Here is a 16,705-nt window from a genome sequence, read left to right as displayed (position 1 = left end):
TCTTATAACAAAAAGAAATGTCACGAACTATAAATGAAATTTTTGACAAGATGTGACATGCTATATTCAATGGTTTCACTAGTCGAGCGAAGGTCCTATCATGCTATGATGTTTTGTACTATCACTATTAATAAATAAATAAATAAAAGCATTATAGTCATATCATATATTCATATGCCTTCTGACAGAACAATTATGTCGAAGTCGCTTACGGTCCATTCGGCGACTTGATTATCGCTCACATATATTTCCGTTCCCAAATCGATTGATGGCCAATGCCTTTCAACGGGTTCAGTACCTGGATCCTGCAATTTCCAAAGTTGAAGAGACATATCTTAGGTAATGTCATATTTGCATCGTTCATACGAAATATCTATTGAGAACGTCCCTCTCAAATGCATCCCTTCGCTATCATGGAAATTGAAGGAGCGTATGTTTACCTGGTAAAAGTAAAGTGAATGAGAAAGCCTTCCAACATCAAGATACCAAGTCCTAGGATCGCCAACCCAGCCCTCACCCTTCTTTGTAGGGTACCCATACTCTCCCCACACTGGATGGGGCAGGATTTGCAGTATTTCCTGGGCGTGGGGATTGCTGTACGCGTCGCACGGGGCGTATGGCTCTTCCTGGACTCTGGCGTTCCCAGGAGCGCAGTACACATGGTAGGCTTCGTAAGGGAAGTCGGCCTCGTCCGTGCGGTGGACTCTGGTCCCATTCGGGAAGGTGTGGATCGGCGGGCAGTTCTTGAGGTTGTCCGACCGGCACCACGCCTCCGTCTCAGGATTTAGAATCATCTCGCTGTACCTGGTGACGTCTGTCTTCACATTGCCATCGCACGGCTTCCCGTTGTTCTTCCAACAGCTTCCAATGTCCATCAGGTAGAACTGGCTGCTTGGTCCTCCTCCTTGCTTTATGTCTAGTGTGAACTTCACCTTGAAATCGGGTGATTTTGGAACCTGAAAATGGACAGTGTGCAGTGAAAAGTTACCATTTTGATTTGTGTCAATTCTATAGGACTGTCCTGTCATTGATGCATACTAGAGATTTCACCGAGAAGCATAGTACTTACTATTTTAGTCATTCCCCTAGTTTCATAGTGATAACCTCCAGAGAAGCCCGTCGTCGAGTCCGACCTCAAGTAGAGCATCAGCCATGGATACTTCTTCGATGTCTTCAGCAGAAGATGAAACACCCAACTCCCCTTTCCGATCTCCTTCTCCCACGTCACCGAGAAAAACGAGGTCTCATCGGCATGAATTGCCTTCTTGACGTCGGTATCCAAGTCCCATGTCCCATAATACCTCCCTCGGAGTTTGTTATGATCGCGGATGCTGGTGTAGTCGTGGTACATCAAGGGCATGTTCATGCATCCGTCTCCGAAGCACGGGAACCTCGGCTCGGGCGGGAAAATGGGCGCCTCTCTGCCGTTCTTCTTGCACCTTTGGGACACGGTGTCCAAATTGCCGCTCTTGAGCATGATCATCCAGAACTGCCACGGCATCGGTACATCCACTACTTCGCACTTGTTGCCTAAGTAGACTTCTTTCTGAGCTGCATACTCGTTCACGACGGATGCCTTTATTCCTCGGTATGTCGTGGCGTTCAATATGCCAAGCCGTTTTTCTATTTTGTTCACCTTGTGACTCGACTTCTCTGTAAATCGGATGGAACACATTGCTTGGTCATCAGGTGTGGGCTAATCACTAATGCACTTCACCGTGTCCGGCTAAAACCAGATCTACTGAAAGATAAAATCAAGATGGGTATTCATTCTTCTTTCTATCAACAGAAATGAACTTACTTGCTGCAGAAGAATAGTCAACGTCGAAGCAATCTGCTATTCTAGGACTTCCCATATTAGGAGCTTCTTCACCAACCTCGTTGCACTGGTTCCAGGCTTCGATCGCGACCCTTAGATTGTCATTTTTCATGCCGGGTTGTCCAACTGCTGAGACATATTTTGAAGCAGGCCACTGGATTGCCGCAACATTTTCTTCCGTGGCAATCATGCACGATCGGAGAAGACAGAGCGAGAGCAAAAACGAGAAAAGGAATCTAAACTTAGCCATTCTTATGCTCCACGCGAGTTGCCAATGTAGTCAAATGCAGAGCTTAGTAGTATGTCTATAGGTTGTACTTACAGAACTGGTGTAGAGTCAGCAATAACTTAAACGAGAATCAGATGAGTACTCATCTCAATCTTCAGATCCGTGGCTTAATCTCAACAGGATTGAGTGATTCAAAACATGATAGTTTTGTTTTCTAGTTGCTCAGATTTATCTTATTCTTCTATAAAATGTACAATTCAAACTTCATCTATTGAGCAAAAGAAGCACGACCTCCGTGCGGACCCGCATTGCGAGTTTGCGCAGTAAAGGATGGATAAGATCATATGGCTCTCTAAGTTCACTAGCCGAAGAACGATTAAAAATGATGAACCCATATAAATAAATAAAAAGAACATAAAAGTGTTATGTACCAATTACTTTATATGAATCAATAGAACAACAAAACTTAAGAGTAATATCGGCTGTTACATTGGTTCATCGTCTTAAATTATATCCTATTTAGAGCTTAAATAACAGGGCTTGACCGCCGAAATCCGCAAAACAATCTTGATAATCTAGTAAAGTATCTTTAATAGATACCAGGATCCTTCCGGTCAGTATATAAATTTGAAAGAAGATATTGTTTAAATTTGAAAATGATGGCTATCTGCAGGAAGTGATTTATGAACAGGCTTAAACAATATTGCTGGAGGTGATTATGAAGTTTTCAATGTGGGTAGGCTGTTCAACGATTGGATTTGTGATTTAAGTTGTAATCACGTTTCGAAACCTAGTAGAGAATTTCGCTTTTGAGTTCAAAGATGGTGCTTAGCAGAATTCTGTAATTTAGGGACGGAAGTTCAATGGAAGTTCTCCCGGAATATCTTGTGAGTGGCAGGCAAAGGAATCATTATACATCCGAGGTTTTCCTCTTTGGACAAGCTAAAAACCATGTTCGGGGCAAGCGATTAGGACCATGAAACAGGGTAACATGCCTGTTGGTTTCGGAGTAAATAAGAAGAGTGAATTCATCAGTAGCCCCATGAACACCTCGTGAATTGGTGTCACTGGGATCTTGGACTACGTATCGGTGGGTATATATATATACACTTCCACCAACGGCTATGACCATCATGAGCATGAAATGGCCCCAAAAGCCCAGACAAAGCGGTGAACCTTCACGTGAACCCATCAACCCCCCACTCTTTTCATTCATATAGCATAGACATTCCATTCCAATCCATCACCAGTATAAGATCTTCTTGACAGAGAAAGATGTGCACCGAGTAGTTCGAGGGGATGGAAGCATTGTGGAACTTGGAAGACAGATGGAAACTGTCGACCCGAGAAGCCTTCTTGCTGTTTGGGTGCACTGCTGTTGCTGTGGTGGGGCTCGGAGCTGTTGCAGCATTCCTCAGGAAAGCAAGAAAAAAGCAAGTGCAGGTCATCAATGTGAGCCAAGAACCTAATGTGAGTCACCCTTTCCATGGAGAATGGCCGGAGCCAAGATGCGGGCGGGTTGCAATCAAGAGGGTGTTGATGGGTTCGCTGAGGTGGAGCAGGGGGAGCAAGTGGGGGGAGAGGAATGTAGGGGCTTGGGGGAAGAGGCCGCTGCCGCCGCCGCTGCTGCTTGCATTGGAAGGTGATGTTGTGGGGTGGCAGAGCCACAACTCAGAGTCGCCTGTGTGGCAGAGGCCGATACTGATGGGGGAGAAGTGTGAGCTCCCAAGGTTTAGCGGGCTTATTCTGTACGACGAGCGAGGTCGGCCCCTTAGTGGTTCGTCAGAGGATGCCAGTACAAACCAGGTCGTCACACTCTGCTTCTTTCCCTTGTTCCTTTCCTTTTTGATCAGATAATAGAGATAGAATCACTTGTAGTGTCTGACTAGTCCTGGAATACAAGCAATTAATTAGGCTAGAGCATTTCTTCAGGGTGCTTGGCAGATATCATTGGATGAACGTTCATAATTGGCAAAAAAAAAAAAAAAACTGTCAGTTGGAAAACCCAGGGATATTTTATCTCGGTATGCTGTGACGAGTATGAGAATATAGAATACAGCTTCTCACAGGAATCTAGTATTCATGCAAAAGCTCTACCAATGAGACAGCCAAAGAATATGATGCTGAGCAATTCCGATGGAAACATCTTAGAGTCTGCCATTCCGTCTACTATTGCTGCTATACTTTGCTCGCACGTGACGTGGTTTATCTTGTGTTATATGCAGGAGAAAATTACCAGTGGTGGGAGAACAACTCTGAAGGATTTGCTGTGATTTGCTTGTCAAATTTAAGAGTATTCTTCTAGCTGTAAGCAAAGGGGGTTTCTCCTGGATATTGTAACCTCTTCTATGTGAATGCATTTTTCGATCAGACAGTCTCCACATAAACTAGTATGAACTGAACAGCATCTCAGTAGATATGTTTGGCAGCTTAAGTTCATACATAGAAGTAGATCAGATTGCCTGGTCAGGCGTCCTTAGAGGTATCTAGGATGTGGTTTCTTTTCACAGCATTAAAGACCTAACCAGATGAATGGAGATATTGGAGCTCATTCATTTGAGGCGTTTCAAGAGAAACAGTATTGATCAGAATGAGAACTCTCTTGAAGCACTTTTTGAGTCATTGATCAGAATGAGAACTCTCTTGAAGCACTTTTTGAGTCATTCACTGGCTTATGTAGCTCCAGAACATCTAATCTAAAAAGAAAGTGAAATTGATTGAGCTCTAAGGCTATGCTACACAGTGTCTTCTCAAAAAAGCCCTGTTCTCATCTGACCACTGGAAGAGAATCGAATGATGCCGGGCCATATTTCTTCATTGAATTCTTCCAGGCGGTATTGCAATGTCAGTTTTCTCCCGTCACTTTGGCGACTTATTTATCCATCCATTGCCAACACAGACGCAGTTCTAATATAGTTGAGCCGTGCCACAGGGCTTTCCAATTTAACAGCATCAGTCTTAATCAGCAATGCAATCTCTCACATAATTCACTAGTAGTGAATTATCCAGTTATCGTGAGCGCTGAGACCCACCTTATTACCCTCCTTCCGCACAAGTCCTGATCAAACCGAGGAAACAAATAAAATCAAACAGTTGACATGCTTCTTAACTTAACTCGAATGACCAAGTTGTTAAATCCTCATTACAGGTGCCAAAGTGCCATCCACAAAATCTCTAGCACTAATGCTTTACTCCTGAACAATATCGAGTAATAACAATGGCTGGGACAGTAACTACTTGCAGTTTGAGCAAAAAAGGAAAAAGAAAAATCCTTGACATTACATCATCAAATTGATTCCTTTGAGCTCTTTTTGCTGCTAATTAATAAAAACAGACTACCTTTCTCAGTTTTAAGTTCCAAATAACGCTAAGCTGCCCAAATAAGTAAAAGAATACTTTAGGTAATACAACTCAGGTAGAATTTGCAGCAACATTACAGGGACAACAGTTTTCATAAAGGACGAAGATAGTCAGAGTCATAATTCTTGGCTGAAATTGGGGCAGCAGAGACATAACAAGCAGCAAGACACTCACGACACCAAACTACATTAACCATCCTAAGGACGACTTAAGAGCACGTGGGCACTGTGGGAGAGGATCAATTGGGAAACTATACTGCCAGACAGTAGGAATCAGCTTTTGTCAATGAAAGAAAAAAGCAAACAAATCAGAAAAGAACAACACCTTTTTTCAAAGCGCTGATGCTCATGCATTTGGTGCCACCAAAGGTTCCTTCAACTTATCTTCAGGTCTACGCTTAAAGTAGAAGTACAATACCAATTGTATGATACCCAAGATAGTTCCAATCCCATTTGGAACCTAATATGCAGGGTAAAAGGGTGAGACCACTTGTGGTTAATGAGTGTCAGTTTCAAAGTAAATGGTACAAGGGAAACTGTGAATTGAAATTAGCATTACAGATAACTATAAGAATAGTTCAACGAGTTTAAGAAGCTTACATAAATGAAGATATCATCATTAAACAATCCATAGAGAAGGAAAGACGTGCTCATCAGGAATGTGGAAAGAGAGAGATAGAATGGCATGAATTCGACACTTTTAGTCCGGATCACCAAATTCTGGAATAGAGGTCCGATTGTTTAAGGTCCTCGATAGCAGATTAGATAAAATAAAGTGCCACTTTGATGAATAAATAAAATACAAGCAGTCACTAAATGAACTTACAATTATAAAGAGCGGAGAAGCAAACATTGATATGAGAGAAGCACCACTCAATAACCCCACAGTCATCCTTCGCAGGGCGAGTTCAGGTATTTGCAAACTTCCAGCAACTACGACTGCAAAAGCGCCAATAATTGCCAGGAGAAATCCTGTCATCCTCACCTGACAACAATATCAAGGATTTTTCAACAAGAGCTATCAATAAATCTAAAAAGTACGGGTGCGCGCAGAAAGGAAGACGTGCCTTTGAATTAGAAAAACATGAGCTAACCTTGCCTGCTTTGTCAGCATATGTTATGAAGAGTACTATGTATACAAACTGAAACACCGCACCCGCTGAATTGACCGTCAGAACCAGGAGATTGTCACGTGATATAAGGGGCGACCCATACCACATGCAAATCAAGCAATTTAGGAGGGCATACATGTATGGCAAGCCAGAGAAATGTTCTGTTGATTTGTTTCTGACAATTCTTCTGAAAGTCGATCTGCAAATTAGGAAATTCAAAGAACATGTTCAATAGAGAAGCTTGTGACTTATAAGTGAAATGGAAGTACTTGATCTTGCATCTTACATTGGTGACACGAACAGGCCAATAGCAAAGATATTTCCTGCAACAATGCATTGGTCAGGCTCTACCGTAACATATTGTTGAAACCAAATGTCAATCAAACCCTTGCCACGTAAAATGTGAAGACAAGTATATATGTGTATAATTTTGTAGATTGGTGGAAATCTCTCCTTGATTTTACTTGGGTTGCATGCCAATCTCTTATGGTGTTGCTGGATTCCTATATCGGCCGACAGTTACTTCAACAAATGGAAAGTACTGCGAATCCTTTGTTAGTCAAATTTCAAATCCTCATGCATTTCTTAATGATCTCACAGCACAAAGATGACGAACACACTATCTCAAGAGTTCTCTCTCTGTTGCAGGCCTTTGAAAGTCCATGCAGAGACAAGCTTTTGGCTAAAATCAAGGTCTTGAGTTTTCCACTCTCGCATCAACGCTAAAAGAAACAATTCCGCGTGAGAGCAAAAAGTCCCAATTGGCATTCTTCGTAAGTACCACCCCGTTTTCTCAAATCCAAATATACAATTTTCCCCTTTAACCAACCCATCTTCTTGTTCTTCTTCTATTTGGGTGCTGGGTACACGACCAGCTTTTTAAAGCTGCTGTGATTTCAGATGACGAATAAGCTCATGGAATCACCTAGTCCCAAGATCGCCAAAAGGGCATTCTATTCAGCTTCCAAGTTTCGAGTTCAACTACATATGCGTATAGATTTTTGCAAAATCTAGAACTGATAACCTTTTCAAAGAAAGAAAGAAAGACAATAGAAAAGGAACCCAGAGAAATCAACCACAACACTTGAAATTTTCAGGAATTTGACACAGAGAGAGAGAGAGAGAAGGAAAAGTACCAGCTGCCCCAGCTGCATCTTTGCAAACTCTGGAGATCAAATACAAATGCCCGGGAGTCATGGCTCCTTCAACGCCCACGAACCGCGCAAAGCTTTCTGGGTCTGGGTCATTCAAGTCTGCGCCTTTCTGCAAGAAAGTGAAGAGCCTGTTTGTGCAGAAGAATATGCCTTGGTGGGTTCACTGGCGGAAGCAAAAATAGAGGCGTTTTCACATCTCCAACGTTACATCAAATGATGATGGTCTTGTCCTTTTCGCGAAGAAAGAAGCCTGCGACCCCCTGTTCGGACTATCTAATCCAATAATCAATACTAAGATTTTTTCTTCTTCCCAAGTCGAATGACCCTACACCAACAGTTTACTCCACCATGAATGGTCCTTCCACAGTAGACAGGGCAAGAAGCAGAAGACAACGATGTCTACTTCAACAGATTAAAAGGCACATGGGCTTCTTCAAATGGTTCATGCGGTTTCCTAGTAGCTGAGTGATCATGCTTTGCAATTTCTGTGCTTCAGTTGAATCTGTTCTTCTTATAATTTTTCCTTTTGCTAATAGTCAACCTAAAAACAAGATCATTAAACAGAACAAAAAAAAGTAAGAAAAGACTCAATTACTAATTAACTAAGACCCCAAAAAAAAATATTACCTGATGCTATTCAACTGCATTTATGTACTCGAAACAAGTTTTATACTGTTTTGGGCTGTTACTTGATTGTTTGCAACAATATTTACTTTTAACGGCGTTATACCGGTCACGTAGTGTCCGAGCCGATTTTTACGCATACTCAACTAATCCATATCTCCCAGCAATTTTCCCAAAATTGATCTAATGCATTGGAGATTTTACTCCCCGAATTGCGCGAATTACATAAAGTAAGAAGTTCAAAACAAGCTAGCCATCAGTTGATGTTCAAAAGAAAGAAAGAAAAAAAAAAAAACTGACCTTTAAGTTCATACAAACTTAAATTAGAAAAAAGTCAAACTTGGAAGGAGTTGGCCGTTCTCGTTTAGAGTTGCTTACCTAAAACAACGATATTTATGAGGAAATCATGATCAAACAAGAACAAAAAGTGATGGATCTAGTTCTAGTGGGTGACGTCAGGCATTGTTTTGCGGATGGGACACTCGTGGCTCCTGCCATTTTTTATTCAATTACTGCCTGCAATAAAGACGGAGCACGAGCTTTATGTGACAAAAATAAACTAAAAAGCATATTAGACAAAAAAAATAAGTTTTTTTTAAAGGTTTGTTTTCTTTATGGGCGGAGAAAAATTCAGATGTTTATGAAAATTAGAAAGTTACTTACTAAATATAATGTAGTCTTAAATTGATTTTGGAAAAAAAAATAGAGATTTACGAAATCACCCATAATTGCCAATCATATCTTTTTTCTTCTTTGATGACGGAGAATACCCTCTTTGAGGGATCCGAACGAGGTCTCAGACGAAGTAGTTTAATGGCTCACTTAGGCTCGCCTCATTTGAAATGTTGGGAGATTCCATTTAGTTTTGAATTACAATTGTTTTCCTCCTACGGTATATAGTACCAATGTAATTTCTCATTGGTTCAACACGAAAGTTATTGGAAAAATCCGAGATTACAATTTTCTTTTGGGTTTACTTTATTATATAGAGAGATTCGACTCGGAGAGTAGGTCTTAAATAAAAAGCATAAACTTAGTTCTAACTTTGGTAACATTAATCACCAAACAATCCTTGAAAATGTATAATTATGGTTATGCAACATTTGTCTCTTCATTAAAGACAATGAAACAAAAATAAAGTAACTTGAAAAAAAAAAATATCTTCAACACAGAATTTTGTGTTATTCACAACCACCAAAATCACAGATAAATATCAAAACCTAATTTAAAGTTTACATTCACAGGCAATAGGTACCCAAATTAAAATAGGAATTCTTCTCAGCAACTCAAATTGGGTAAAAGGATTGCTTCCCCGAGCAAAATTAGAATGCAACGATTGATTTTCGTTCCCATATTTCATTCGCATCGGAATTGATCCTTGACATGCAACCGTCAAATCAATTTTTCATTTTATCGACGGAGGATAAAAGTCTGTTGGGTGGGACATTTTGACGTTATCATAATATAAAAGGAAAAAAAATAATATTTTTTTATTAGGCCCAATGAACGGTCCACTTTACACGAGCCATTAAGTCATGTTGGGTTAGATCAGATTCGACGATTCATGTGAAGGGTGACGATGAAGTCCACAGACACCTAATTAATTTTTTTCCCGTTGTTGGCTACGATTCTCTTCGAGATTTTTCACCGCACACCAGCTCGCCCAACAATCCGATGGGCAATACCGTTATCTAAGTAGCACCGACAACGATACGCGACACGACACGACACAATACGTCGACACGTCATTTTTGAAAAATAGAAATTTTCGATACGTTGATGACACGTTATATATTAAATATATAATTATTATTTTTATAATTTTTTAAAAAAATTGAGAATAAATTTTCCAACATGGATAATACCTAGACAATTTGCTTTTTGGTCAAAAAGTCTAAACAATTGACGGATCCCACAAAGCACGCTCCCCCCTCTTCTTTTACTTTTTTTGAAAAAATTTCTCACGCTTAGTTGAATGAGCCCGAAAATCTGCCTTCTTCTCTTTCCTATTAAATGAAAAAAATTTGAGCTTTGCACTAGCTAGCTGTGTACACTACACAGTAAATTAGACACAAGTCAGAACCCTCTCTTATCTTATGTCTTATCCACCCCATTTCTCTCTTTACTTTTTTAAAAAATCTCTGCCTCGTCTCTCTCTCTCTCTCTCTCTTCTTTTATCTCGCGAAGGAAACGACGAGCTCACCTCTTCCTCTCTCCTCTCGGTCTCGCGAAGGGAACGACGACTGCCCTGGTTTGGCTGCCTCGTCTCTTCTCCAGCGCTCTCCCGTGGTGTCCTCCGGCACTCTTCGCTCTCTGCTCGGGCGCTCTCTACGGATTGCCGGCTCTCTCCCTCGTCTCTCTCGTAGCCTAAGAGGCAGACAAGTCCTCCGTCCTCCCCTTCTCCCCCCGCATCTCTACCCCCTAATCTATGCCATCCATCCCCTCCTTCCTCACCAACACGAGTGTCCCCGGCGTATCGCTCTCGTTGACCAAGTGTCGGACCTCCGACACGCGTTGACCGCGTGTCGGAGCGTGTCCGTGTCCGACACGTATCCGACACCGACGCGGCAACTCCTCCCACGTATCGGTGCTATATAGACCGTTATTTCCTTTTTTTGATTAGGCCCGGTCATCGGTCCACTTTACACGAGCCATTAAGTCATGTTGGGTCGGATCTGATTCGATGATTCATGTGAAGGGTGATGATGAAGTTTGTCGATACTCAATAATTTTTTTCCGCCCGAACATTTTCGATTCGAGATTGCTGGCCACGATTCTCTACGAGATTTTTCACCGCACACCAGCTCGCCCAATAATCCAAAGGGCAATACCGTCTTTTACTTTTTTTTTTATTAGGCTCAGTCGTCGGTCCACTTTACACGAGCCATTAAGTCATATTAGGTCGGATCCAATTCGACGATTCATGTGAAGGGTGATGATGAAGTCCGCGGACACTTAGGGTCTGTTTGGCAATGATTCCGATTCTCTATTTCTGTTCCCAGAAACAAAAAAGGATCAGAAACATGTTTGGTAATGGAAAAAAAAATGATTTTGATTCCGGTCCCGGGAACACTTTTGGACCACTTTTCAGAAGCAAAAAAAAGACGATTCTGGTGTTTTGGAACACTTTTGAGGATTACTTTTTTACACAATATACTTATGACTTATCCCTCATACTTATAATTAAAATTTTAATATAAAATGGTATTATTTTTAAAAAAAAAAAGTCCACGTGGATTTTCAACTTTACATAAATTAAAATAAATTAAAATTCAATTTTAAAAATTGCTAAAAACTAATTTTCTTAAATTAAAAATTTTATTTAAGGAAAATTTAATAAAAAAATTTAAAAATTTAAGAAATGGGGGAAATAAAAAATATTTAGATTTTTAATTTAATAATTTAAAAATAATTAAAAAAATTTAGATTGAAAATAGCTAAAATTTTGAAAAAAAATTCTCGTCATCGAATCTTCCCCTCTCCCTCCCCCTCTTTTTTTTTTTAAAAAAATTAGTTTTTTTTGTAAAATTTTAAGCCTATTTTAAAATTCAATTTAAATTTATATTTATATTTAAAAAATTAGTTTTTAGAAAAATTTTAAATCTAATTTATTTTTTATATTAAGGGACCTCTAATACGCATTTTTTTCAAATTTTTAGCTATTTTATTTTTTATTCTAATTAAGTTTTATTTTTTATTTCCTATTATGTTTTTTCAACTTTTATCTTTTTTTTTATTAAAGATTGGACCCAACCCTTCGCGTTGTCAACTAAATCTCCATTTTTTCTCCATTTTTCGAGCCGCACAAAAATTTTGTCGAGTCGGGTGAAGAAAAAATCAATGTAGTTGAGTTGCGGGTCTTGTAAGCTTTTACGATGTGTAATTATAAGAGTGCAAAATTATAGGCGGTTGCACAATGAGGAGCTTTTCTTTCATTTTTTTTGGGTAATTAATCTAAAAGTCACGATAAATAATAACAAACAAATGATTTAGACAAATTCCGTAAATGTAATACGAATTACTTTTCAAACAATATAAACGATCGCATACTCATGAAAAATCGACAAACGAATTGGGAACGGAAATTTTGTTACTTTTTTTTTGCTCCATAATCACTATTTGATTATTTTCCCTCTTTGCCATCAAATGTGATTATATAATTATTTGATTTAAATGAAAAATTGGGAACGGAAATTTTGTGCAACTACCAAACACGTTTCTGTTCCAGGAACAAAAATTTTAAACAAGATTACAAACGCGTTTTGATTCTCAAAAAATCATCCAGGAAAAAAAATCAAAAAAAAGTGATTTTGATCAGAATCATTTTTTGGGAACGGAATCACCGCCAAACAGACCCTTAATTAATTTTTTTCCCATCAAACATTTTCGATTCGAGATTGTTGGCTACGATTCTCTACGAGATTTTCCACTACACACCAGCTCGCCCAATAATCCGATGGGCAATACCGTCTTTATCCTTTTTTGATTAGGCCCACTCATCGGTCCACTTTACACGAGCCATTAAGTCATGTTGAGTCGGATCCGATTAGACGATTCATGTGAAGGGTGACGATGAAGTCCGCGGATACCCAATAATTTTTTTCCCGCCCGAACATTTTCAGTTCGAGATTGCTGGCCGCAATTCTCTATGAGATTTTTCACCGCACACCAGCTCGCCCAATAATCCGAAGGGCAATACCGTCTTTTACTTTTTTTTTTATTAGGCCCAATCGTCGGTCCACTTTACACGAGCCATTAAGTCATGTTAGGTCGGATCCGATTCGACGATTTATGTGAAGGGTGATGATGAAGTCCGTGGACACCCAATTAATTTTTTTCCCGCTCGAACATTTTCAGTTCGAGATTGCTGGTCGCCGTTCTCTACAAGATTTTTCACTGCACACCAGCTCGCTCGACAATCCGAAGGGCAATACCGTCTTTTACTTTTTTTTATTAGGCCCAGTCGTCGGTCCACTTTACACGAGCCATTAAGTCATGTTGGGTCGGATCCGATTCGACGATTCTTGTGAAGGGTGGCGATGAAGTTCGCGGACCCGCAATAATTTTTTTCCGATCCGAACATTTTCGGTTCGAGATTGCTGGCTGCGATTCTCTACGAGATTTTTTACCGCACACCAGCTTGCCCCGACAATCTGAAGGGCAATACCGTCATTTCCTCACGTCCGACGGCTTCCCGTAAATGTCTCGTGCCACGGCCCCAAACGGGGACGTATATAAATACCGCAGACCGAGTCCGCCTATTTTCCCTCTCCGAATGAATTCAACGATTCTCACCTCGTTTTCGAAACTCTGAGTCCTCGCGGTCGTCCACGATTCTGCATTGAGCGCCTGATCAGGCATCGACCCTTTTTCGGTCAGAGACCCGATTTCCGCAAGTCAATCACGAAGCTGCTTTGCTGCTTACCCGGTTCGTGCAGACGTTGTTTGTGGTTTTAATTTTTTGTTTCCGATGCATCGAAGGAGCTTCTTTTCTCGTTTGGTTTGATCAGAAAAAATGGCGGGTTCGTCGTAGTTTGTTTGATCTGTGGAGATTTCTGGTGCTGTGCCGCTCCGTTGCTTGTTTTTGAGTTTCTGGGAATGGTCGCTCGTTGTTTTGCCTGGATCTGTTGCAATGTGCGCACCAGACATTGCTCAGACAGAGGACGCGCTCGATACTGGCATTCGTCTCCCGGTTTTCTCTCGAATTTTCTAAGTTCGTAATAGATTGGTTGAGGCATATCTGTTCTTGAAGGCCAGTAACTGTTGCAAATTCTCTTGTGTTACTCATGATATGTTTGTCTCGAAGTATTGATCTTCGCAAATTGTTAATGATGTACTGGGTTCCTACTTTTGGCATGTCTGATAGCTTGTTAAACTGGAAAAATCTACCAGCCGGCACCCGGCGCGGAATAATGTAGTTAGATAAAGATTCATTTTTGTTGTTGTTGTTGTTGTTTATGTTGTTGATCGGACTTCCGGTTCTGTATTTCTTTTTTCCCTCCCCTGCAGATTCTGCATCGAGATGACGAGTTACACGCCTAAAAACATTCTCATTACTGGGGCTGCTGGTTTCATAGCGTGCCATGTCGCCAACCGTCTCACTCGCAACTTTACAGAGTACAAGATTGTCGTGCTCGACAAGCTCGATTACTGCTCGAACCTGAAAAACCTCCTCCCATCTGAATCCTGTGCCAATTTCAAGTTTGTGAAGGGAGACATTGCCAGCGCGGACCTTGTCAATCATCTTCTCATAACAGAATCCATTGATACGATAATGCACTTTGCCGCCCAGACCCATGTCGACAATTCTTTCGGTAACAGCTTTGAGTTTACAAAGAACAACATTTATGGCACTCATGTCCTTCTAGAAGCATGTAAGGTCACTGGCCAGATTAGGAGGTTCATCCACGTGAGCACCGACGAAGTTTATGGAGAGACAGATGAGGATGCTGTCGTCGGAAACCATGAGGCCTCTCAACTTCTCCCTACGAACCCCTACTCAGCTACAAAAGCCGGGGCAGAAATGCTTGTCATGGCATATGGCAGGTCGTATGGGCTACCGGTGATAACAACCCGAGGGAACAATGTCTACGGTCCCAATCAGTTTCCTGAAAAGTTAATCCCGAAGTTCATCCTTTTGGCAATGAGAGGAAAGCCTCTTCCAATTCATGGAGATGGTTGTAATGTCAGGAGTTACCTCTACTGCGAAGATGTTGCCGAGGCTTTCGAGGTAATCCTACACAAAGGCGAGGTGGGTCATGTTTACAACATTGGGACAAAGAAGGAGAGGAGGGTGATTGACGTGGCGAAAGACATTTGCAAGCTTTTCTCCATGGACCCAGAGGCAAGCATCCAGTTTGTGGAAAATAGACCATTCAATGATCAGAGGTACTTCTTGGATGATCAGAAGCTCAAGAATTTGGGTTGGTCCGAACGGACTAGTTGGGAAGAAGGGCTGAAGAGGACAATGGAATGGTACGTCAAGAATCCTGACTGGTGGGGAGATGTCTCCGGCGCTCTGCTTCCCCATCCAAGAATGTTGATGATGGCTGGTGGGGCTGAGAGGCATCAGGATGGGCTTGAAGAAGGCAAAGCATCACCACTTCCATCTAATTCTGATCAGACCAACATGGCAGCTTCAGGCGAGAAATCACCCTTCAAGTTCCTGATATATGGTAGAACTGGATGGATTGGGGGCTTGCTCGGAAAGCTCTGCGAGATGAGAGGGATTCCATTTGAGTATGGAAGAGGGCGTCTCCAGGACCGGTCACAGCTCTTGGCCGACATTGCAAATGTTAAACCGACACATGTTTTTAACGCTGCTGGCGTGACTGGTAGACCCAATGTTGATTGGTGTGAATCCCACAAGACAGAAACAATCCGCACAAACGTTGCCGGAATGCTAACATTAGCCGATGTCTGCCGGGAACATGGACTCCTAATGATGAACTTCGCCACGGGCTGTATCTTTGAGTACAATGACTCCCATCCGGAGGGCTCTGGCATTGGCTTTAAGGAAGAGGACAAGCCAAATTTCATTGGTTCGTTTTACTCCAAGACCAAGGCCATGGTAAGTCAGATTCAATATCAATTTTCAAATTTGGAAAATGCTTATTGGAAGCTTATAATTTACTTCGCCTTTTCCTTCTATCAGGTCGAAGAGCTTTTGAAGGAGTATGACAATGTTTGTACTCTGAGAGTTCGTATGCCTATCTCGTCGGACCTAGACAACCCGCGCAATTTCATCACCAAAATATCTCGTTATAACAAGGTGGTTAACATTCCAAACAGCATGACCATCTTGGACGAACTGTTGCCAATCTCCATAGAAATGGTGAAGCGGAACCTGAGGGGCATATGGAACTTCACAAACCCCGGAGTCGTGAGCCACAATGAGATCCTGGAGATGTACAAGAGCTACATTGACCCCAAATTCCAGTGGGCTAATTTTACTTTGGAAGAGCAAGCTCAGGTGATCGTCGCCCCGCGGAGCAACAACGAGATGGATGCGACCAAATTGAAGAACGAGTTCCCTGACTTGCTATCAATTAAGGAGTCGCTCATCAAGTATGTATTCGAGCCAAACAAGAAAAACTTCACAAACTAACTGGCTTTCAGGGTAGGTATCCGGATTGGTTCCCGCTTAAATTTCGCTGAGATGGCCTCTTACACCTCTTTAGCTTCCTTTAGCGTTATCCTTGTTCGTAATTATCAGCATCAGGTCCTCCTCCTGTCAGAGAAATCGAAGTTGTATCTGTTAGGGACTTCTTTCTCTGTTTATTTAATTCTAGCTCACCCCTTGTGGTGGTGGTAGAAGCTGACCATGGAGATGCCATTACATTAATAAGATTTAACCATTTTTTGCGTGTTCATCCTACGCGTCAAGGAATTAGAAACAGTCACTTTAT

The 16,705-nt window shown here is 41.3% G+C and overlaps 4 protein-coding genes across 6 annotated transcripts; 2 read left to right on the top strand and 2 right to left on the bottom strand.

Moving 5' to 3' along the window:
• Positions 1 to 116: 116 nt before the first annotated feature.
• On the bottom strand, positions 117 to 2,099 carry LOC115756489. The gene is made up of 4 exons (XM_048274704.1): positions 1,802 to 2,099; positions 1,070 to 1,653; positions 441 to 956; positions 117 to 305 (listed from the first exon to the last, which is right to left on the bottom strand). The coding sequence occupies exons 1-4, from the start codon at positions 2,067 to 2,069 to the stop codon at positions 171 to 173; spliced, it is 1,503 nt and encodes a 500-aa protein (XP_048130661.1). The 5' UTR covers positions 2,070 to 2,099; the 3' UTR covers positions 117 to 170.
• Positions 2,100 to 2,941: 842 nt separating this feature from the next.
• On the top strand, positions 2,942 to 4,403 carry LOC115756487. Its single transcript, XM_030696297.2, has 2 exons — positions 2,942 to 3,854; positions 4,274 to 4,403. Exons 1-2 carry the CDS (start codon positions 3,348 to 3,350, stop codon positions 4,319 to 4,321), a joined length of 555 nt encoding a protein of 184 aa, XP_030552157.2. The 5' UTR covers positions 2,942 to 3,347; the 3' UTR covers positions 4,322 to 4,403.
• Positions 4,404 to 4,673: 270 nt separating this feature from the next.
• On the bottom strand, positions 4,674 to 7,887 carry LOC115756486 (bidirectional sugar transporter SWEET2-like). Of its 3 annotated transcripts, none has more exons than XM_030696296.2 (7): positions 7,656 to 7,887; positions 6,806 to 6,842; positions 6,502 to 6,718; positions 6,234 to 6,392; positions 6,008 to 6,127; positions 5,733 to 5,867; positions 4,674 to 5,115 (listed from the first exon to the last, which is right to left on the bottom strand). In XM_030696296.2, exons 1-6 carry the CDS (start codon positions 7,714 to 7,716, stop codon positions 5,754 to 5,756), a joined length of 708 nt encoding a protein of 235 aa, XP_030552156.2. In that variant the 5' UTR covers positions 7,717 to 7,887; the 3' UTR covers positions 4,674 to 5,115; positions 5,733 to 5,753. The 3 variants fall into 3 exon arrangements, with proteins under 3 accessions (XP_030552156.2, XP_030552154.2, XP_048131144.1); XM_030696294.2 differs by having other exon boundaries at positions 4,674 to 5,106; positions 7,656 to 7,886; XM_048275187.1 differs by lacking the exon at positions 4,674 to 5,115 and having other exon boundaries at positions 5,747 to 5,896.
• Positions 7,888 to 13,554: 5,667 nt separating this feature from the next.
• Positions 13,555 to 16,667, top strand: LOC115756469 (trifunctional UDP-glucose 4,6-dehydratase/UDP-4-keto-6-deoxy-D-glucose 3,5-epimerase/UDP-4-keto-L-rhamnose-reductase RHM1). Its single transcript, XM_030696268.2, has 3 exons — positions 13,555 to 13,725; positions 14,307 to 15,867; positions 15,952 to 16,667. Exons 2-3 carry the CDS (start codon positions 14,320 to 14,322, stop codon positions 16,402 to 16,404), a joined length of 2,001 nt encoding a protein of 666 aa, XP_030552128.2. The 5' UTR covers positions 13,555 to 13,725; positions 14,307 to 14,319; the 3' UTR covers positions 16,405 to 16,667.
• Positions 16,668 to 16,705: the final 38 nt, after the last annotated feature.

This window comes from Rhodamnia argentea, chromosome 2, assembly GCF_020921035.1.
Source record: "Rhodamnia argentea isolate NSW1041297 chromosome 2, ASM2092103v1, whole genome shotgun sequence".
In the NCBI taxonomy this organism is placed as follows: domain Eukaryota; kingdom Viridiplantae; phylum Streptophyta; class Magnoliopsida; order Myrtales; family Myrtaceae; genus Rhodamnia; species Rhodamnia argentea.
The sequence above is the reverse complement of the archived record's forward strand: the minus strand, read 5'-3'. Positions and strand labels throughout refer to the sequence as shown.